The sequence below is a fragment of the Anopheles moucheti genome, chromosome 2 (genome assembly GCF_943734755.1).
Source record: "Anopheles moucheti chromosome 2, idAnoMoucSN_F20_07, whole genome shotgun sequence".
NCBI classification, from domain to species: Eukaryota; Metazoa; Arthropoda; class Insecta; order Diptera; family Culicidae; genus Anopheles; species Anopheles moucheti.
The window spans coordinates 43,937,931-43,959,927 of NC_069140.1; the positions used below are offsets into that span (position 1 = coordinate 43,937,931).

General features: G+C 45.8%; 4 protein-coding genes across 4 annotated transcripts; 2 read left to right on the top strand and 2 right to left on the bottom strand.

Moving 5' to 3' along the window:
• The first annotated feature begins 35 nt into the window (after positions 1-35).
• Positions 36-7,776, top strand: LOC128307106 (uncharacterized). Its single transcript, XM_053044836.1, has 5 exons — positions 36-2,514; positions 2,900-3,019; positions 3,088-3,168; positions 6,486-6,625; positions 6,701-7,776. Exons 1-5 carry the CDS (start codon positions 841-843, stop codon positions 6,912-6,914), a joined length of 2,229 nt encoding a protein of 742 aa, XP_052900796.1. The 5' UTR covers positions 36-840; the 3' UTR covers positions 6,915-7,776.
• A 3,022-nt stretch (positions 7,777-10,798) lies between these two features.
• On the bottom strand, positions 10,799-12,520 carry LOC128297592 (cytochrome P450 9c1-like). The gene is made up of 2 exons (XM_053033263.1): positions 12,246-12,520; positions 10,799-12,178 (listed from the first exon to the last, which is right to left on the bottom strand). Exons 1-2 carry the CDS (start codon positions 12,464-12,466, stop codon positions 10,882-10,884), a joined length of 1,518 nt encoding a protein of 505 aa, XP_052889223.1. The 5' UTR covers positions 12,467-12,520; the 3' UTR covers positions 10,799-10,881.
• A 465-nt stretch (positions 12,521-12,985) lies between these two features.
• Positions 12,986-16,716, bottom strand: LOC128298665 (uncharacterized). The gene is made up of 3 exons (XM_053034434.1): positions 16,149-16,716; positions 15,646-15,832; positions 12,986-15,551 (listed from the first exon to the last, which is right to left on the bottom strand). The coding sequence occupies exons 1-3, from the start codon at positions 16,714-16,716 to the stop codon at positions 12,986-12,988; spliced, it is 3,321 nt and encodes a 1,106-aa protein (XP_052890394.1).
• Positions 16,717-19,195: 2,479 nt separating this feature from the next.
• LOC128296961 (alpha-2-macroglobulin receptor-associated protein) lies at positions 19,196-20,800 on the top strand. Its single transcript, XM_053032502.1, has 2 exons — positions 19,196-19,495; positions 19,570-20,800. The coding sequence occupies exons 1-2, from the start codon at positions 19,283-19,285 to the stop codon at positions 20,503-20,505; spliced, it is 1,149 nt and encodes a 382-aa protein (XP_052888462.1). The 5' UTR covers positions 19,196-19,282; the 3' UTR covers positions 20,506-20,800.
• The last annotated feature ends 1,197 nt before the right edge of the window (positions 20,801-21,997 follow it).

The following is a 21,997-nucleotide window of genomic DNA, read 5'->3' on the forward strand; positions in this document are numbered from 1 at the left end:
GTGCACTGTCATTTCTTCAGCAACGAATAGGGGGAACTTCCTTCCAAGGAGCCCTGCTGTTTGCTGTTATCTTCAGCCCATACTATCGCGGAACGGGTTACGAGCGAGTGTATGTGCCGCGCGTGATTAGTGGAAGATGAAAGTCATTGACAAACAACAGTGCTGCTGGTGCCGCTGTCACTTATGTTGCGTTACGATATCTCTGGCAAAAGGACACCATCATCTCAAAGATGCTCGTGGCCGCAAAGCGCTGAGCTCTGAGGATGCGTAATACCGTGGAAAATGGTGAGCAACATCAGGCCGGAAGTTTACAGAGTGGTACGCATACGGAACGGACAACCAGTCAAATGAGGCTGCGTGGTGCGTGCAAGGTCGTTGTCGGTCAAATTGTGAAATTGCCACATTGTGGTCAACTGTTCGGCTGGTCGGTGCCGGACAGTCGTGGAGAAAGTGAGGAAAGAAAGAGTATTTATATGCTCCCGTGTGTGTGTGAATAGTGCAGTCTCTGCACTCATAGGAAGTGCAACAGTGTAAACGGAATAGGGAGTGTTGGTGTGCAGCAAAGCGAGAAATGTCAAACAAGGCCACCGAATCCACTTGGCTGCTTGGATAATCAAAACAATAGCAACAAAGTTTGAATACGATCCGAATCGTTTCGTCTGGCAGCTGTTTGTGGATATTTTGTGAGTAGTGTACCCACTGTGCCTGGCGGGTTGTAGATAGAAACGTCAAGATGTATGTAGTTTTCTTTTCCGTGTGTTTTTTAGCAGCATAACAACGTGCTGCGTGTATAGGTAAGGGTTTAGAGCTAGTTTGTGTCTCTCTGTGCTTGGTGAATATATGCCAGAAAGAAGGCCCATATCAACGCCCATCGCAGGAACAACAGCAATGGAAGATAGCGCCAGCGGTCCACATCGTTTCACAAACTATTTGCAAGCGAACCAGCAGCAAACCATCACTCCGAACATGATTGTACAGCAGCATCGTCACTTTCAGCACCAGTGCAGGATATGTGGTGTGAACGAAGGGCTTCGCCGATGTAGCCGTTGCCAGATTGCGTACTACTGTTCGGTTGACCATCAGCGAATCGACTGGAAGGTGCACAAGACCGAATGCCGCTCGATACATCATCTGCCACAGCCAACGGCCGCTTCAGTGCAACAGCAACAGCAGAATCTACAAACCCTAAGTGGTGCAGCAGTAGTATATTCTGCTGCCTTAACTGAAGGACCGCAACCGACTTCAAATCAGCAGTTGGCGAATGTTTTCATGCCATCGCAACCATCAGACGACGGTAGTTTTTGTGTACGTGCAGAAATGCTACTGCCGGATTGCAGTACAACTACCATCAGCGGTGGATTGCTGCCACAGCCGTCAAATGTAAACATCGCTGCGCACCCTTCACTCACACAGCCATCCGTTGATCAGAATGCGTCTGCTGCAATCGCATCCACCTCTACCCGCCCGTCACAAACAACCATCGTTGGCACTGCTGCCATCGATGACGGTGGGGGATTGTTAACTCCGGGTGTTGCAGAGACGACGTGCGCGCGAACGCAGCAACCGATGATAGCGTCCGATGGTAGTGACAGTGGCGATGAATTTCTGAACGAGCTCGCAGTTTCAAAGTTGTTCCCGATCGATGCGCTAGCGTCTGCCGAAGAGCTCGCCGATCTTGACCAGCTCGATGTGGATCATATACTGAATGAGAACAATTTTCTCAACAACATAAACAATCTTAACGTGTTTGACGGTACCGAACAGCATCTGCCACCGGAACAACTGTTCGAGTCGGATTTTGTGATCGCGGACGTGCAGAAAACGGACAACAACAATCGCAACTTTGGCAGTGAGTTTAGCCAGGACGCGGTTGCGTTTCAGAAGAACAATAATAACAATTTTGTAAACGGCCCTGTTGTGCTAAGTGACGGTTGTGAAAGTGATTACGTGCAGGGCGGGCACGATCGAGACAATCCGTCGTACGGTGGAAAAACGACCAAAATGCAGGTGGCACAATCGGGTAGCGTGATGTTGCTACAGCAACCGCAACAGCAACAGCAGGCACAGCTTGATCAGCGGACAACCAAAGCTCAGCAACAGAAACAACAATTGGCCGCACTGTTCCGACAGGCCAATAGTGCCGTTGATGGACCCATTCTGTCCAAAGTGGTGGATACAAGTGATGCTGCCCTGCTGTTGGGTGGTGCGAAGCAGGATGCACGTAAGGGAAGGACATTGCAAATTTCCAATCATGGTGTTACGAATGGAAAACCCGCTTCCGGTTTGAGTGTTAATGTTAGTGGGGGACCGGTGGGTGTTATGAGTTCAGTTGGCGGTGAAGCCACCCAGGGTGCGTTCGATTTGGACAGTGACAGTTTGGACGAAGCCTGTCGCAGTTTGATACGGGATATGAATGAGTATGGGGTGTGTGTGCTGGACAATTTTCTTGGCCAGGAACGCGGTCTGCAAGTGCTGGACGAGGTGACCGGAATGTATTCGTCCGGAGTGTTTCGGGTAAGTACATTATCAGGTTTGCAATTTAGGAGTTGCTGTGCATTTTATCAAATGAGTAGAATCGCTTAGAATTAGTGTGAGGGAATTTCCCCAAAACCAACACTAAGTTATATTTCTTTCATATGCCTTTGTAAACTTTGTCAAAAAGTCTTTTCATTTCAAAAGTATTTTATATGACGACGTTGCTGATGTATAAAATTGTATGTAAGGCGTCTTATCTTATCTTCCATTTAATGCTGGCCGCTTGAATATTTTTTTTTGCTTCGGTTAGATGTAGACATGCACATTTACATTGTGATTACGAGTAGGAGTTCATTTTTTGAACTGAAATTCTATTAAATATTGCCATTTTGATTTTAAGAATGCATTTAATATACCTCCACAGGACGGTCAGCTAGTGTCGAACCGCGGTGGAAACAATTTACGCCATATACGAGGAGATAAAATTACCTGGATTGGTGGAAAGGAACCAGGCTGCAGCAGCATAGGATATCTTATTAATCGCGTAAGTATAATGCATGTTATAATCATCCAATTCAGATATTTAACACGCTCTTGCTGACACATCTGCAGGTTGACGCCGTCATTACCAACTGCAAACGGATGAAGAACAATGGCAAACTTGGGCGATATAACATCAAAGAGCGAACGAAGGTATGTGTATTTGTGATGGGACTTGAACTTTAAAAACAACGGAACGGGTTGGCTTTCTTATGTATGTTGCTGTTTTGGCTGGTTTCATCTCGGGAAAAGCTATCCCTGCGTAGCCACCAAACCCGCACGTGCACGTGCGGCCGAACACGCGCATCCGTTTGTAGCGACGAAGAACTGCTCAACATTTTAATGTCGCGCAACATGCTGCCAAATGCGTACGTGAGCTCGCACGTGCACGATGTTGGTCAGCGGTCTCTTTCTCTCACCATCTTTGTTTCGCTCACACCTTTCTCTCCTATATCTCCCTTACAAAATAACCTTCCTCGTTCGTGTATTTACCCCACAGACGAATGGTTCGTTAGCCCAGGTTATGGTATTAACGTTGGTTTTGCCGCATCTTCACATTACTTCCATCCTATTTCCCGGACCATCGTTTAATGCAAACACTTTGTCATTGTTGCTCAGTTCCATTCGGTATTAGCAGCCGTGTGGCCTACGTGCGTATTTTATTGGAATTGTGTGTAACTGTTTGTGCGCCATTGCATCGTTCTTGTGCAGCGCTTCAGACATTTCCAAAAGATTTGCAAAAACACTCAACCACGGAGTGATCAAACATCTGTTTGAATTTCCTTTTTGCGTGTTGTTTTTTTTTGCTGTTGTTCACTTTTATTCCTTCATTTCACACCTGGCACTACTGTGGGCTAAAGAGGAAAAAGGTCAATGAAAGACCTTGAGGAATACAACGTTACACTGCTAAATATATAAAAAACCTTACACCAGATCTCTTTCCGATCAATAAAAAACAGAGTTATTGCGTATGACCGGATGGTCACGTAGTTTCGATCCAGACTTCTTCCTGCATTCAGGGCCACCCGATGGAAGGCTGCACTTTCACACTGCAATGGTGGGGCAATGATGGGACAATCGAATGCAACCGCGACATAGCCCTTATCTTGCCACGTTTCTTCACGGATTGTGGCTCGAGGCGTGTGTTTGTCCGCGGCACAGACGTTGACGGATTAGGGGGGCACAAGGAAGACAAACAGCAAGGTTTTTGCGCAACAATTGTGTACCACCCACCACTATTCCGATGCGTCATCTGATGCGGCCAGCAAACAGTGGAACAATTCTACGAATCTAAAACAGCCTACCACCTGCTTCTCTTAACCCGGTCACCTGGTGTCGTATTGGCGTTGATGAGAGATTCTAGACCTTCTTACACCCTGTTATGTCTGTTAGTGAGCTTTATGAATTTAACGTACGAGCAACTGTGTGTTGTGGCTATAATCCAGCCATTTCTGAGAAATGTGTACATTTCTACAGCATAGAAACTACTCTTATTACTCAACGCTGAACTGGCCTCATTACATTGGTACGATGAAATCATCGGGCTCACGGAAGCTCACGGGAACATTATTTGTTTTGTTTGGAAATAAAATCTTGATTCGTCCCTGGTAAACCAAACACCCCCAATCAAAGACAAAAATTCCCACAATCAATGAAACGTGATTGATGACACACTGCAGACACGCAAATCGCGATTAAATACGGGTATTGGCTGTGCTTCCCGTTCATCGATCTATGGTTTTTTTTGGTTGCTGTTGATTCGATCTAATGGTTTTTGGTTAATGGTGGTTTCCCATGGTAAAATATTTGGCAGTGAACGAGAGAAGTAAGGTTCGGGGATGCTTTTCATATGTGAGACATGAACAGGGGCGATAAGATCGGTTTTGGAGAGCATATCCGTATCTTAATATCGGGTATTATCGAGGAAGAGTTGTACAAAGTAGGCTAGATTAACACATGCTTTTGCGAGTGTCCTAACAATACCAACCGGCTCTAGATATATTGGTGGAGGGGTTTATAAAACCTTGGGAGAATATGGTCATCCCTATTCTTAGGATAAATAAAAGTGTTAAGACAGAGGTGAATAAGAAAGGACCTGAAATACAAACTTATAGGCTAATGAGATTCGCAGTAGTCAAAATGCCCTCTGTATATGTACAGATGAATCAAAGGTCATCTGACATAGGAGGATATAATCCAGGCAGATATACGAAGAATACGAAACAAAGCATTAATCTAGATTAAGAGAAGTTAGATAGGCCCTGTTATCATGTTTGGCCCTCGTGCTTTCTTTGTATAATCCTGTCAGTTAGGTGTTAAAGATCATCAACGATCAAAGTCGATGATCTCACTTCAAGGTCGTACCTTTTGGTATTTCTCCTCTTAGGGGTGGGGGTGGGGGGGGGGGGGGGGGGGTAGGGGGGCTGGGGGCATAACACTATTAAGAGGTGTATTTGGTTAAAATATCACCCTAGGATCTATGAATATTTTATAGTCAAAACAATTTAATAAAATATGTAATAGATGAAAACTGATCATTCAAACCAAATTCAAACGGGAGAATGTTTACTCAGCGATTCATTCACTTATCGTTGTATGTTCTCGAAATTTGTGTTCCTGTTCTTATCTAATTATTACTTGATGGAAATTAAAAGCACATCGAATGATAAAGTCGCATAGTCGATTGGTTGGTGTAATTTTTATGACATGCATAGCGCACTGGTACGGGGCAAATTAAAATTCACTGGACAATAGTAGACAATAGTAGTATGATATCACGTTAGATTACTACTTGATTTCTTTGTATTATCATGCCTGTGATAATGCTATCAGCCAAAGGGATTTACTCTTGATTATACGATCTTCCAAGCGATGTATATTACACACAATCCTATGGCAATGCCACAAACACATTCCCACATATGTGTTTGCCGGCCCTTTTGGCCATCGGATAACGCTGCACATTCGCGCACTGATAATGGTACGCAGGTGTAGTACCAGCAACAACAGTGCGCGACTGCACCACAATCCCGACACCAACACACTATGCATGGGCGCCCGCGCACTCTGCTCGGCCACACTGTCAAGAAGGAAGCTTCCTGGGACGTCCCATCGGCGGTGGTTTGCGGAGGTTCCCGTATTTGTGCAAGGCGGGTGTGTGTAAACGCGTGCGCACTGCTTTGCCTCGCCTTTGACCGTTCGGCGAGACCGAGGAGTTTGTCACGTACGCCAATTTCGGGATGGTACCCCGGAATTTGGTACTAAATAGAAGCTTTCTTCAGTGTCAATGGAAGGATTGGTTTTTTAGATAATCATTCTTTTTTTTTTAAATACGATAAAAGCTGGAATTTCTTTTCCTAATCACAGGTGGGTTGAATAATTGTTGAAGTATAGTGACAACTTAATTCATTTGTGATTTGCAACCGGTGCTTCTCATTTGTTAATCGATTATGGTTATTCGTTATTTTTAGGCAATGGTCGCATGCTATCCTGGCTCCGGATCCCATTACGTTAAGCACGTAGACAATCCCAACCGTGACGGACGCTGCATTACTGCCATCTACTATCTTAATCTCGATTGGGACGTTCGGGAAAGCGGTGGTTTATTAAGGTATGACATCGTTCACATCACTCCAGTTGGCGTTTGTTCATTTGGTTTTGTAATTGGATGTACTCTTTATTTTAGAATTTTCCCGGAAGGATGCAACGATCGGGTTGCCGACATTGAACCGATCTTTGATCGTATTCTGTTCTTCTGGTCCGACCGGCGAAACCCGCACGAAGTACAACCGGCCCATCGCACCCGGTACGCTATTACGCTCTGGTACCTGGATGCGGAGGAACGTGAATCGGCACGGTTACGCTACCAGCGAGACTGTGAGAGCCGGTTTAAGGCTTAAGTTCACGTAGAAACCACCGAAAGGCACGTAAAGGACCCGCGATCCCAATTGGTTACGGGTAGGAAGCGTAATGCAAGTGCTCGCGATCTTACCAAATCGAATAATTTATTAGCAAAATTGTTATTAAAATGTGATATAACTATACATACTTATAACTATGGTAGGTGAGTGTGTACACGAGGTCGAGGATAGAGTTGACTATTTTACGTAACCTTTAAACGTACTAATAGATAATTTGCGTGTGCGTGCGTGATTTGTCTGAGCCAGTATATTAGAATGGTAGGAAACGGTAAGATAAAAAACAAAACAAAGGGTAAGCTACAGCAATCACGCCTCGTAAGCTTGTGTGCATAATAAAGTAAGTAGGAAACGAAAACGAATTAAAAGAACATGAAAATGATAGGAACGAGACTAAGAGGCATGAAGCTATTCTGGGCAAGCAAATTTAAATGGAGCTGTGCAGATTTGTTGATACGATATGTTGATCACGGTTTCATTAGCTAGCAAAATGCGGGAATATTACCATTCGGCCGTTTGATTGCTGATAGGGAAAGGGAAGAGCTATACACAACTTTGGCAGGAAACAGGACATTGTAGATGAAAGCAACAAACGTTTTATCGTTTGTATTGTATTTCGCTTATAATGGAAGTATGTAAGACGTTAGGGTACGCACTTGATACGAGCGAACCGTATAGGGTGTGACAAAGAACACAAATCAGATGGGATGGAATGTGAGGAATGGATTTTCAAAAAAGTGTTTGCGCGATAAATTTGTATATGCGCTATACAATATTAGATAGCTTCCGAAACTGTATGTGTTGCGTTTCATGTATTTTTTTATTGAATATAAGTTAAACATTCAGCAACTACTTTAAGTTTTATTTTTACCTACAACGTAGTGTTTTCCAGCGGCGGATCCAACGGTAGGCGGAGTAGGTGGTCGCCTAGGGCCTCGCCGTGTTGGGGGCCCCAAAAACTGTGTGTAGTAGTTGTATACATAGGCCCAATCTCCTATGCTAGAGGGGGCCCCGAAGTGTACCACAAGAGGCCCCTGGCGAATTTTGAAGTTGGGACAAAATGCCCCGGAATCGGCCAATTTTGTAACTTGTGATACCAACCGGATTGATAAAGCGGATAGTTTTGTCATATATAGTCAAGATTTTCGACCCTCACGGCTTGCTGGGTTGAACGATAATCGTCGCTAAACTATTCATGCAGCAACTATGGTCGTTTAAGAAGGATGGAAAGGCATGGGACTGGGACAGCGAACTCCCATCGCACTTACAGAACGAATGGTTAAGGTTTCACACTTCTTCACTAGAATCCCTTCGTGATTTACGCATTTCGCGCTACACTTCACAACACTCGGCTACAAATCTACAGATACACATTTTCGCAGATGCATCACAAGTGGCGTAAGGGTGCTTGCTGCTACATTCGGGCTGAAAGCATGAAAGGAGTCACGGTTCACTTGCTTACAGCAATTGCAAGCGCGAGCCAAGTACTGCAATGCGAGCCAAGTACTGTCGATCAGTATCCCTAAAAAAAAACCTACTGGTGATCGTCAAAGAAGACAACATGCATCCTACCTTGTGGGCAATGGGGCGTATTATTTTGGTTCATCCTGGCAAGGACGGAACAGTTCGCGTAGTGACGCTGCGCACAGCATCCGGTAAACACGTCGTACGCGCAGCAAACCGGTTGGCAATGTTACCCAATCCAAATGGGCTCAGCAATTTGGATAAGAAGATTGGCATTGGCACTGAATAGCATGCAGCATCAAACCATTTTTACGTTTATTTACTTTCATAGTTGTCAGTGATAAAAACGCAACGCACATACCCATATACACCCATAAATTCAATTTTTTTGGTGGCCGGAATGTGAGAATTAGGGTTTATAAAAGAACATTCCTTCCACATTCCTATCAAACGAATTAGAGTGAATGGGAAAAGGCAACACGGATCCTGCATCTCTTTCGTATTTTGCGCCGTTCCGTCCGTCGAAAACGCTCCAGAAACGATGAAATTTTTGGTTTCCAACACCAAGAGAGCATGATCAACGAAGAGGTAGCACAAATTTCCGTACCACGTGGTATCATTTCATTTAGCTGTACCCTTCCCTCTAGTGATCATGGCGCTTGATCCGTCAACTGATCTTTTATCTCTTTCCGTTCGTCCAAACAGCACAGCGCGTACCATAAATATGCACAAGTTTATTTTTATGGAAATAACAATGTGGAATATTTATGGAATATATTTATAAATGGAATCCTTCTAAACCCCCGGACATTCCATGACAACAAGAGATATGAATATTGGAAAATAACCGAACAATAAGCAATGAATAATGTCTTCGGAAATAGTGTCACTCCATGTTTCATACTCCTAATGATTAAAAAACTTACCTGCTGCACAGTTATGAGACGCACTGTAGGAACTGGATGGATAAAATGAGACGGAGGATTCTCTCTACAGTAGCTGAGCTACTCTCTATCGATCGCTCTCCGGAGAGGGCCCTTGTTTGATATTATGTGTAACTAATAGCCAATAGCAGAAGATCTCTCATACTGATGATTGATCAATACCATCAAAGCGAATGATAACGTGAGTATGCGATATCAATATGTTATGTACAAACATGGCGGATCCTTGTGCGGATCAGATTGATGTTATCTCCTTTCGTGGATGCTCTCTTGGTGTCAGAAATCACAAAACCGGTCGCTTTTTGGTGGCTCCGATCGCATGCGCGGAGACTTCGACGGAAGGAAAAGCGTTTAAAAATAATATGCAATGACGACTGAGAGACCGTGCGCTCCTGTAGCTTTTGTGAGCTGGACACTAAACATTTACGGTGATAATTCTTTCCATTTTGCTCTCTGTTGCCCCCTCAACAAATATTGTCATCAAGAAGAAGAATAACCACGTGGGAATGTGGGAATGTGGGAGGCAAACAGTACCGCGAGTCAATCTGCTGATATATGTGATATTAACATCTATTGTACTGCTTTTTATCCGTATCGTCGTATGCTGAGCGATGTCCACGTCCTTCGAGCACCGGCACAGCTCAGCTCGTCGGTGAAACTATATACTCAGTACATAATCGCATGCAATTATGAGGCGCGATCAGCATCTGCTGGTGGCGACGCTTTCTTCTAAACGGTTTTACGTACATACGTGTTTATATGAAGTATTTTGTGGACAGTGTTTTAGTGTGTCAAATAAAAGTTTATTTAATAGTTTGATCTTCGGATTCGTGGTTGAGTTGAGAAAAGGGATCAACGGCGGAGCAAACGGTAGACGGAGTAGGTGGTCGCCTAGGGCCTCGCCGTGTTGGAGGCCCCAAAAAATGTGTGTAATGTGTGTAAAAGGTGTATACATAGGCCCCCCTCTCCTTATGCTAGAGGGGGCTCCGAAGGGTACCACATGAGGCCCCTGGTGAAATTTGACCGCGAACTACCCGTGGGATGATTCAAAGTGAGTTCAGGAGCCCCTTATTACTGTGCCTTTAGCTTTGCCTCATTTCAAGTGCCTCAATGCCGTCCAATTCATCGTTTTTAAAATTAGAGGCCCCATTTATAATTCCACCCTGGACCTCCAAGGGGATTGATCCTCCACTGGTGTTTTCGCTAGTTTCACTGTATCGATTGCTGTGATTATTCAACTCGATCGTTCCGTTAAGTATCGACACTCATTTGAAAATGAGGCCAAAATGAAGGCCACAAATGATGAGTAGTTATAACCACCTTTTTGAGATTATTCGAATTAACTTGCTTATTAATAAGATTAAACTCACTCGTTCACTCACATGAATACCGGAATGATTGAGTACAATCATCTCTGCAAGTATCTCATCAGGGTCTGGAGAAAAGGAATAGAAAAGGTTACTCAATGATCTAAGCTTTTATTTTGTACGATATGCCATATACTAGGGTTTCAAAAATACTCGAAAATACTGTATCCACACTTATTGCAAACGCGGTTCCATGCGTACCCAAAAGCCATCGCGTGCTTCTAGGGAGGAAGCTGATTCGATCAGCTTTAACGGTTCCGCCGTACGTTCTCCTGGCTGTAGTTTAAACTGTTGCACTAGAGTCACCAGTGTCACCTTCACTACGAGCTTTACGAACTCTTGCCCAACACATCCCCGTCCAATACCGAACGGAATGAATGTGTTGGTCCGTTGGGCATTCGTATCCACGAACCGTTCCGGATTGAATTGTTCCGGCTGTGGAAAGAAGTCTTCATTGCGATGTAGAGCCCACACGGATACGTATAGTTTGTCGCCCACCTTTAACGGGACCGAAGCACGGTCACCGTTCTCGGTGGCAGGAATGACAAACGGTTTCGTACACTCTCGGACTAGCAGTGGATGAGGTGGCCATTTGCGAAGTGTTTCTAGTACGATCGCTTCCAGGTAGCGTAACGATCGGATATTCTCGTACAGTGGAACACTGATGGAATGCTTTGCTGTGAGACCATGGTGAGTCAATTCCTCGTAAAGCTTTCGCTGCACGTCCAAGTTTTGAGCCAATTCGTACGCTGCGAACGAAAGTAAATTGAGCGTCGGTTCGAATCCTTTCGTAAAAAAGGTGGCACACTGTGCGGTCAGCTGTTCGTCCGTTAGCTGTAGAGATGCTTTCAATTTGTCATTCGCTTGGCTAAGAGAACGAGCCATCGAGCTTTGGCTGGGTGTGGAAGCTGCACTGTGGTACTGCTTGACAAGGTACTCAATGTCCTGTCGATCGGTAAACTGTACGCCAGCACTTCGCATCAGTCCGGGCATCAGGTAGAATGCCATCGTTTTAATCACCTGTGTCGGATTAGTTCCGTACGCCATCCCGGTAGCCACGGCACAGAATCTATCCGTATCGTCCTGGAATGTGTTAAGCTCCTTACCAAACGCTATACCAGCAAACATGTTCAGCGTGTGCTTCAGAAAAATAGCCTTTAATTCCAGCTCTAGCTCGACGCGTGACGTTATAAAATCAACCAACGCTGTGCAACACTTTTGCGCAGTCTGATCCATCGAGGGAAGGCTGTTTGGTTTGCGGAAAATTGGCGTAACGAATGAGGCCACCTTCGAGGCCTTATCGGCACCTTTGACGAGATGTAGCTGGCTGCCGAGAAAGTGATCCTTTTCTTCGTCCAAAAAATAGCCATGGCTTTCGAAATGATCCATGTTGGGCTGTAACAGCTGGCGGATCAGTGCCGGATCGCGGATGTACAGTGCCGGTGTCATGTAGTTGAAGAACCCGAACAACCTACAATGCGTGATTGCCTTCAGTGTGAAAGCGGTCGTTAATAGACACGCTACATCGTTCTACTTACCCATGGCTGGAGAACTTTCGATAGAACTGTTCAATTTTCTCCATCGTCGTTAGCTTGCCGCTCAGGACATCGTCCAGATTGCCGTACAGAAAATGTGGCTTTTCGAAGGGTACACGCAACAGCCGGAAGTATGAACGGTGGCGTGTGAGTAGCTTGTATGTGAAGAATCCAAGCAGTGTAACAAGAATGAACGTGAACCAGTACAGATCCTCCTGATTCATTGTGTTGCAGATGTCGTTTTCGAACGGGTACAGTATGGAATGTGACGAGTCTGACTGTGGCCACCAGAGCTGTGAATCAGTTCAAGGGTAAAACTCGGTTATCGTGTGTTTTGGAGTAAGTTTTCATAGATAAGTACTGCAAATGAAACTCACCGTGGCCGGATGGGCTCGGAAACGGTCTATGCGGTCAGCTGATGTCCGGTTTCGAAATGACATTGCTTTGATGGTAAACACAAAACATCAGCCGTGTTGCCAAACACAACACGATTCGGGCGAGGAGAAACTGCTCGACTGAACAAGTTCAGGCAATTATTTGAAACGTCCGTTAAATAATTGTGTTTTCATCAATATGAGTCGTTAATTTCAGAAAAATCGATTCGGGAGGTCATTCAATTAGAAAAAAAAAACACCACAGGCAATTTATTTAACTTACAAGCGAACACTATTTTACACGTATAATTATTCGTTTAGACAATGCAGTTACCGGAATCTTAAAAAATACAACGTCTAGACCTACCCTCACGCATTCTTTCCAAACCAACTGGAAAACAGTTGATGAAACTCGCTGGACGCCCGACGCATAAAGTTCACAACTGATCGCAGCATAAAAGCACCAGGCTTTCCCTCATCGTCATCATCATTGTCGGGCTGTGGCTCTCTGTGCCCCGATTGTCCAGTGGCGACGGGTGCATCCTGTAGCTGCTTCGGCATCCGCGCCTGTTCCGGTAGGATAAGATTTTCGTACGAAGATTCATCGGACTGCTGCAGTCGGTGGATCATGTTCGACCGTTCCCGGGATTCCCAGGACTGTGGATGTAGTAGAACGTTTCGCTTCGTACGTTTGTGCGACGGTTCTGCATTCGCACTCTCATTCAGCCGCACATCATCCCCATCATCGCTTACCTCCCGGGCATCGTTATCTTCCGCTTCTAGTTCCTCGATTGCCTCCAGCAGTAGGTCAAACATTTCGGCAAACTTTTGCTGCAGTTTCGCATTGGTGCGGAAAAACTCCTCCAACCGTTGTACTTCTTCGGACTCGATAGAGGGCGGCTGTTCGGCGTCTGGCGCAGGGAAGGAGCGTTTGTAGCGATTCGGCAACAACTCAGTGACCTCGGCGGATGTTGATTCTAGCGACCAGGTTGGTTCGAGCCGTGGAATGAACTGACGCTCCTCGCTGGTCCGGGGTGCCGGTGTGAAGAGTTTAATTTCCTCCTCTGAAGCTGCCATCGTACGATCAGACGTTTCTTCCGGAGTTTCGCCAGAAATAGTAGCCGTGTCTTCGGGAGAGTTTTCCTCCATCTCCATATCCCTTTGCTCGTTCGCTTGTGATTCAAAGCGTTCGGGGTTCATTCGTACAACCGTGAACGCTTCTCTACTGCTGACTTCTGGTTGACCAGGTTGTGTGTCGAAACGTTGCATCTCTTCCGATTGCTCTTTCCGAATAGGCATAAACCGGTCGATACGTCTTGTTTCCCGCACTTCTTCCATCTTCGGTCCCCGACGGAGCGTTCGTCGCCGCCCACAATCTTCGTCCTCACTCGTCTCGAGCGGTCTACGTTCCCGAACCGGTGCAAAACGATGAAAATCGCGCTGATTGATCGAGACTCTTCGACGAACTGCTGGTCGATGGCGCGAAACGCCCCAACTTGGCGTACGGTACTCGTCCGATCGTTCCGCTGGCTGTTCCGAATACAGATCGCTCGTCATCTCATCATCACTGTTGCTGCTTCCTTTCGAGATCACCAGATGTACATCACCAAGCGGAAAGTCCGATCGTTGATGTTCCTCATCCGCCTCATCACTGCCGGCAAAGTTTGGTGGCTCATTGACGGCTTCCGCTAGCGAGGATCGTTTCGTTTTGCGACTGGCCAACTTGGCCGACATACGCTTCAGCAAACGATCGTGAAGCCGACGGTTCGGATGGTTCAAAGCCGATCGACGGCCCATCAGCATCATATCGCCCCGTTTCGATCGTTCCCGCCGTGCTTCCCGCAGTGGGTGCTTCATTTTCTTTAAATTGCGCTTCTCCGACCGTTTTTCCTTCTTCCGCATACGGCGCTGCTGTCGCTTGTAGGCTTGCGTCTGACGGGGACCTCGCGCGGTCCTTTCCGTCGGTTCCACTGCCGGTTGCGCATCCGCGAGAACCTGCGAGAGGCTTTCCGTAAGGCTATCATCTTGTGGTGCATTAGCGTAACGACCGTGAAAGCGCTTTCGCTTCTCACCTCCGAATATGGCCCGTGCCGGTCTATCACTCATCAGCAGCGAGCGTCTGTTGCGCTGGACAGTTGTGGGTGATGCCTTCTCCACCAGTTCACCGATCAAATGCTCGAGCAGCATATCGGCCGAGGTGCGATCGTGCTGCAGCTCGCGGGGAAGCTTCTTCCGCTGCGGTAACACATCATTGCGGCATTCGCGTATCTGCACACCGGGCACTACGGCAAACAGTATTGCCTCCGCTGGTACGTAAAAGCTAACACCCTGCGCCAACGTCGTGACCGCACGTACCGGTTCGGGTTGAGTGAGTGTCGTGCCAACTTCCAACGGTTGATTATTGACCATCGGTTGCCCATCCTGCACGGTCAGTAAATACAGCTCGACCGGAGATGAAAGGGAGCGGGTCATCAGTTTGATCGTGACATTTGTTGCACCATCCTGGTCATCGTTCACCACCACGAGCGTAAGCGAACCGGTACGATTGCGCGTACAGTAAGCGTACACCGACATGTGGCCAGTGTCCGTGCTGGAAGGATCCATGTTGAACTGGACGGGAAACACCTTATGTCCTACGGTTTGCTTATACAGCAGACCTACCAAGTAGTTGAAGGTGTACTGCTGAATGTCGTACCGTAGAAGAGGTTGAAATACCGCACTTACGCCACCACGGGCAGCTTCGCCGAGTGTACGTGCGTACTCCAATCCATTGCGTACGCAAGATTTACAACAAGCCACGGCAGATGTATCCGGTTCGGTTCGCTGTTCCCCAACAAGATCGAGCCATATCGGAAGTCGTTGTTTGGAAAGTCCACGCAAATGAATTTCTCTCTGGAGCGAAGTGTAATTCCAGGACGCACTATCGCACTGCGGCCTATCGGGAAAGCATTGTGGAGAGAAAGCGGTGTGAGCGTGCGTTATTTGAAAAGTGTAGCAGGAAAAGCAATTCCCTCGTTCAACAATATTACCTCGTCATGGTGATGGCTTCCACAAGACTATCGGCATTAGCGTGAAAGTATTGAATCTCTTCCAGTGGGACAAACTGAGGGCTCAACTCCGATGCCACAACAGTCCATTGTTGCGCGGGAAACGCCTGCAGCATGGTACGGAACGTCCGCAAATCGTCCGCATACTTGGGAGCATCCTTAACGAGTCCTAGAATGAAGGTGAACGTTGGGTGTGATGAAATTGAACTATTGACTATAACTCTGAATCACTATTCTGAAGAATAATGTATCCTTAAAGCTTCTTAAAGGTTCAACTAATGTTTAGCACAACTGTTCTGCTTAATCGAATGCTGCTAGTTATCTGATGAACCTTACAAGATCTCAAGGATTCAACAATCTTTGGAGAGTCATGCAGAGAAGACTGAATGTTTTGGGTTTGGCTGAATCCTCTTTCAATCGTCAGACGCATGATTCTTCTCAAAAGATTAATTACGCCAACTGCACTACACGAAGACCATTCTTACCATTTCCTAACTGCCAACGACATTCACCGATTCCGAGCGTATTGGCGACGGTTAGAATGCGCAGCGCATTCGTTGCGTCCCATTGTTCACCGTCGGTCGGATAATCCAGTACAAACACCGGCACCAGATTGGCTCGCCGTGCCCATTCGTAGAACGCTTGCCAGGCACTTCCACTGATCTGCACCAGTTCCATATCGTCCGGCTTGCCGATCACACTCTCGCCATCATTTGTCTGCAGATGAAGTTGCGTCGAGTCGGCTATCACCTTCAGGTTCGTACCACCGAGACTTTGTGCCATTAGGAAGCTAGTTTCACTGATCGGATTGCCCTGCCCGTCGAAAATGTCCTGCGGCTTGGCGTAGAAGCTAATAAACTCATCCACCAGCACGTTCGCTAACCGTTTCGTATTGACACTGGCGGCAAGCTGCCGGACCGCTTCACTGCCGTACACTTGGGGCGGCACTTCATTGTTCGCCGTTTGTCCGCGGACACCGGGAACCAGCGACAGTATCACCACCGCCAACCACAGACGGGTGACCAATTGGACCTTAGTCTGTACTAAAGTCATAACGCGCGGGAATCTTCGCCCTTGTTGGAGAACGTTTCGCTCGATCGTGTTCGTTCCCGTGCGATGGAACGTGCCAACTACTGAACCGTAACTGTGCACTGTAATGCGTGCGGTTACCTTCTTTTGTGCTTTATCGCTGGCCCAGATGCGATGGACAGTGCCGGGATGGTGGAGGGAGATAATTTCTCCAGAAATGTGCCACCGCGCCCGAAAGGTTCTGAAGCGAATTTTCGTAAACTACTAAGCGCAAATTACACTCGCTATGTTTGTACGGCTTTGCAGTTCTTGCAGTGAAAGCAACACCACACCACTGGCGGCAGTGTTTTCGGTAAAGGTGGCTTCTCGCGATACAATTAACTGCCTCCGAAGCATAACTTGCGACAAGTGCAACTCTCAGCTAAAGTTACTAGAGCTAACGGCATCACCACCACACCACCGGGAGGAAGCGGTGCTGTTGTTGGTTAGTATTCGTGGGTCGAAAGGGCAAACCCGTTTCGATGAGTCATCAAGAAACTGCTGGTCTGTTCAGTTGGCCACCGTTTTTCAGCCGGTTAGACACATTTGGCTCATTCTACAACATAAACAAAGTGTGTGAGATTTAAATTTTGGTAACATTTTTGTTATGGGAGGGGGGCAGCATCGGAGATTGCGTAACCTTAAACGTGTTGTTACAACATGCAATTCCTAGATTTTATAGTTCGGAGGCAATTCCTAGATGTAAAGTCCGCCGTCGGCTCAAGTAAGGCATTGACGGAATATTAGCCGAATCGTTGGAATATTGACATTATCTACCCCATGTACAAGAAGGCAGGTATCTACCTAGGTCTATACATAGTACAACAATATCGACTCTTTGTTGTAGAGATTATTGAAAACTATCAGAAATGATCGGAAAAAAGGATAATCAATAACTGCTCACGCTTCCACCATGCGGCACTTCTTGGAGAAGATGACGGAGGAATAGCTCCACTCTTTCCATCAGTTCATTGACTTCAAAGGCTAGCATAGCATAGCCAGGGTAAAACTGTACGATGTAATGAATTGTTTTGGAATCTCCGCCCGACCACAATGACCTACGTCACATGTAAGGGCCTTTTGCGCCAAGTAGATGGGCTAACCTGTCTACTCTCAATGTTAATGCTAGTGAGGGCCATCCGCGGCTCGGAGATTGAATATTTCTGGAACATCTCCATCCATCCATTTTGTGATTTAATCCAGATTCTGTTTATTGCTCTTTTACGTACCGGATGCTTACCAGCTGACCAAGCAGGATGCGGACATGCGTTGGTTTGGAAACTACGCATCAAAAAACCAAATGATATGATAGCACCACCAGAAAAAAAACCTCTAATAAATTCCTTCAAGTACAGATAGGCTCAAACAACAAATCAAGAGATAGTGTAGATGCGGTAACGGAGCGGCAGATGACGGCGCGAGACCATAAGCGATTTAAAGAAATTCTGCAGACAGGCCAAGATATCGACACCAAATAAGTATCTTTTAAATAGGGTGACAAGCATGGTAATCAGTTCATTTGTAGCTTCTAATGCATATTAATTTAGATTATCTTACAACATTCTCAAATTTAGGTGCACACCTTACGCAGAAGGATATCGTCTGTTGGATTCCTCGTTATCTGATGTTGTTCTGAAACCAGTTTGCCAATTGTACGATCTTCCACTGTGCCGGAGCGTTCTAGAATCTTCATTCAGGGTACGTTCTTCCGCTCTGCGGAGGCGCTCGGATCGTCTTCTTTGACGACTGCGAGATCTCCGTAATCTTCGCGATCTTCGTATCCTTCTATTCCGTCGGCCATGACGTTGACGTCGATTTTGTCGTTGGTTGGTATCAGACAAACTACGCTGAAGCACTACTTCAATCATTACAACTCCGGTTTCATCGAACATTTCGCTACCCATTGCACCGGCAACGTCGTAGTCCGTTTCAAATTCGCCGTCGTCTTCAAATGGTTGTTCGTCAGGCGGGTCTGGCTGTAATTCTTCCGTACTTGATGTACGTTGTGTAATTCCCTCGCCTCCCTCTGCATCTTCAGGAAATTCAAGCCATTGCGCTGGAAACTGATGAAACGGAGAGGAAACCTAGATGTGTGCTTTTTAATCTATACTAAGGTTCTGAACACTTTGTCTCACCTTTAAATCCATTCGAATAACTTCCAGAGAAAACTTGTTAACACAAATGAAGGCTTCCGTTTCAAAATTAGGAATCTAAATGTAGGTTCAGTTGCGTTTGTCTCATTTACCGTGGGTGTCTTAGATTGTTTTATAATTGTTGTCTGTTTGATTGTTCTGCTCTGTTCAGTTATTTTTTTGAATTTTTTACCACTGTTTATTCTAGCAGTGTGCAGGTGCTGTACATTTTTTCACCATCACTGTACGGATTCGAGCAGTACATAATCACCACGGCTGACAACTGTCAGCGCACGGCAAATGTTCCATATCGCTTTCAGGTTCAACAAAACAAGACCTCATTAATTTAATGAACTGTTTGCAGAGGAGACGCGTTCGAATTCCATAGCTCGGGGATCACAGGAATAAAGTTTGAGAAGATGGTGGTAAAGTTGTTTGCTGCAAGATTGTCTGTGATAGTCTTTACCGTTCTAGTATGCAGTCACGTCGTGCATTCGCAAAAAGCACACGACAAGTACTCCAAACACGCCAATGTATTGCCGGATTCCGAAATATACGAGCCGGATTTCCGAAACATTCAGCGACCATTCCGCATGGCGAAACTAAACCTTGTCTGGACGAAGGCACAGCATGTAAGTATCGTATTTGTAACTGCAACACCCATCCGCCACGTCAGGGAAACTGATCATGTATTGTGTTTTTGTAGCGACTCACCGAACCGAAACTTAAATCACTTTACACTGAACTGAAGCTGCACGATAAGGAAGAAATTACATACAAGCAGCTGAAGGAGAAAGATAAGGATGGGCTGAAGGAAGCTGAGCTGCGCAACAAGTTGGTTAGGATCATGAGCACCTACGGTTTATTGGAACATTTCGACGATACGCAGGACCCGGAAAAGTACAAAATGTATAAATCCAACGATGGCACAGGCAAGAAAGATACGTACAAAAATAAGAGCCTGTTCAAGGACAAGAAGTTAAACAAACTGTGGGACAAGGCGGAAGCGGCCGGTTTCACGACGGAAGAGCTTGACGCGCTGCGTGAAGAATTCGATCATCACCAGACTAAGATCGACGTGTATTACAGTCTGTTGGAGCGACTCGGTGATGAAGACGACGACCAGGGAGGAAATGCCGATGCGCACCTTGCAAACGCGATCAACGAGGACGAACACGATCGATACAATGAGGTGGATCGGGCGGAAGAAAGAGATCGATCGAGACAGCAAGGTGCTAACAAACAACACGCATATCTGCATAAATCGAACCAGTTGCGTGAAAAGCATCGCGAAATACGGGACAATTTTGATCGGTTAGATCGGATCGCTTCCAAGGGACCGAACAGCCAGGACTTTGTCGAACCGAAGGTGCAGGGTTTATGGCGGGTGGCACTCTCGAGTGACTTTAGCGCTGACGAGCTAGCCTCACTGAAGGTGGAACTGTTACATTACGAAAGCCGGCTGCTAAAGTTGCGCCACATGCATGCAGAGCATGCTCTTAGCCTGGAAAAGCATAAGCAGAGCGATGCCAAAGCGGACACGCACAAGCAGATGGAAGACAACATTAAGAAGCAAACGCGTAAAGTGGAGAAAATTCAAGAAGAGGTCGAAAGAAGAATATTCAAACACTCGGAATTGTGAGGACGCACAGCGGCAGCACCACATCATGACCTCTCAATCAAACACGGGGGGTATGTGTCCATTCAAACGCCCTTTTTAATAGGCAATTGATAATACACCGAGACAGGCGCGTTTTGTTAGTGCCAAGCCGGTTTATGATAAATCAATCTCTTACATTTAAATTGAAATATGAGTGCTTTTTAATTTTGAGAAGCATACAGTTTGTAAGAAAATGAAAGATGTAATGAACATGTACACTGAGCCGAAAATTCTTTTTCCTCGCGTCTCCTTGAAATTATGTAAAAATTGTTAAATCTGAACATCGAAGGACGTGGACATCGCTCAGCATACGACGATACGGATAAAGAGCAGTACAATAGATGTTAATATCACATATCACATATATCAGCAGATTGACTCGCGGTACTGTTTGCCTCCCACATTCCCACATTCCCACATGGTTATTCTTCTTCTTGATGACAATCTTTGTTGGGGGACAAAACAGAGAGCAAAATGGAAGGAATTAATCACCGTTAGTGTTTAGTGTCCAGCTTACAAAAGCTAGAGGAGCGCACGGTCTCTCAGTCGTCATTGCATATTATTTTTAAGCGCTTTTCCTTCCGTCGAAGTCTCCGCGCATGCGATCGGAGCCACCAAAAAGCGACCGGTTTTGTGATTTCTGACACCAAGAGAGCATCCACGAAAGGAGATAACATCAATCTGATCCGCACAAGGATCCGCCATGTTTGTACATAACATATTGATATCGCATACTCACGTTATCATTCGCTTTGATGGTATTTATCAATCATCAGAATGAGAGATCTTCTACGATTGGCTATTAGTTACACATAATATCAAACAAGGGCCCTCTCCGGAGAGCGATCGATAGAGTAAATAGCTCAGCTACTGTGGGGAGAATCCTCCGTCTCATTTTATCCATCCAGTTCCTACAGTGCGTCTCATAACTGTGCAGCAGGTAAGTTTTTTAATCATTAGGAGTAGGAAACATGGAGTGACACTATTTCCGAAGACATTATTCATTGTTTATCGTTCGGTTTTTTCCAATATTCATATCTCTTGTTGTCATGGAATGTCCGGGGGTTTAGAAGGATTCCATTTATAAATAATTCCATAAATATTCCACATTGTTATTTCCATAAAAACAAACTTGTGCATATTTATGGTACGCGCTGTGTTGTTTGGACGAACGGAAAGAGATGAAAGATCAGTTGACGGATCAAGCGCTATGATCACTAGAGGGAAGGGTACAGCTAAATGAAATGATACCACGTGGTACGGAAATTTGTGCTACCTCTTCGTTGATCATGCTCTCTTGGTGTTGGAAACCAAAAATTTCATCGTTTCTGGAGCGTTTTCGACGGACGGAACGGCGCAAAATACGAAAGAGATGCAGGATCCGTGTTGCCTTTTCCCATTCACTCTAATTCGTTTGATAGGAATGTGGAAGGAATGTTCTTTTATAAACCCTAATTCTCACATTCCGGCCACC

What these genes read in the sequence shown, in the direction of transcription:
- LOC128296961 (XM_053032502.1), top strand. Translation starts at nt 19,283, where the DNA reads ATGGTGGTAAAGTTGTTTGCTGCAAGATTGTCTGTGATAGTCTTTACC. An exon ending in TCTGGACGAAGGCACAGCAT is followed by an intron (nt 19,496 to 19,569) that starts GTAAGTATCGTA and finishes GTGTTTTTGTAG; the next exon opens with CGACTCACCGAACCGAAACT.
- LOC128298665 (XM_053034434.1), bottom strand. Translation starts at nt 16,716, where the DNA reads ATGACTTTAGTACAGACTAAGGTCCAATTGGTCACCCGTCTGTGGTTG. An exon ending in TCGTTGGCAGTTAGGAAATG is followed by an intron (nt 15,833 to 16,148) that starts GTAAGAATGGTC and finishes CCTTCATTCTAG; the next exon opens with GACTCGTTAAGGATGCTCCC. An exon ending in GAAGCCATCACCATGACGAG is followed by an intron (nt 15,552 to 15,645) that starts GTAATATTGTTG and finishes CTTTCCCGATAG; the next exon opens with GCCGCAGTGCGATAGTGCGT.
- LOC128307106 (XM_053044836.1), top strand. Translation starts at nt 841, where the DNA reads ATGCCAGAAAGAAGGCCCATATCAACGCCCATCGCAGGAACAACAGCA. An exon ending in ATTCGTCCGGAGTGTTTCGG is followed by an intron (nt 2,515 to 2,899) that starts GTAAGTACATTA and finishes ATACCTCCACAG; the next exon opens with GACGGTCAGCTAGTGTCGAA. An exon ending in ACATCAAAGAGCGAACGAAG is followed by an intron (nt 3,169 to 6,485) that starts GTATGTGTATTT and finishes CGTTATTTTTAG; the next exon opens with GCAATGGTCGCATGCTATCC.
- LOC128297592 (XM_053033263.1), bottom strand. Translation starts at nt 12,466, where the DNA reads ATGAATCAGGAGGATCTGTACTGGTTCACGTTCATTCTTGTTACACTG. An exon ending in CGAAAGTTCTCCAGCCATGG is followed by an intron (nt 12,179 to 12,245) that starts GTAAGTAGAACG and finishes CACGCATTGTAG; the next exon opens with GTTGTTCGGGTTCTTCAACT.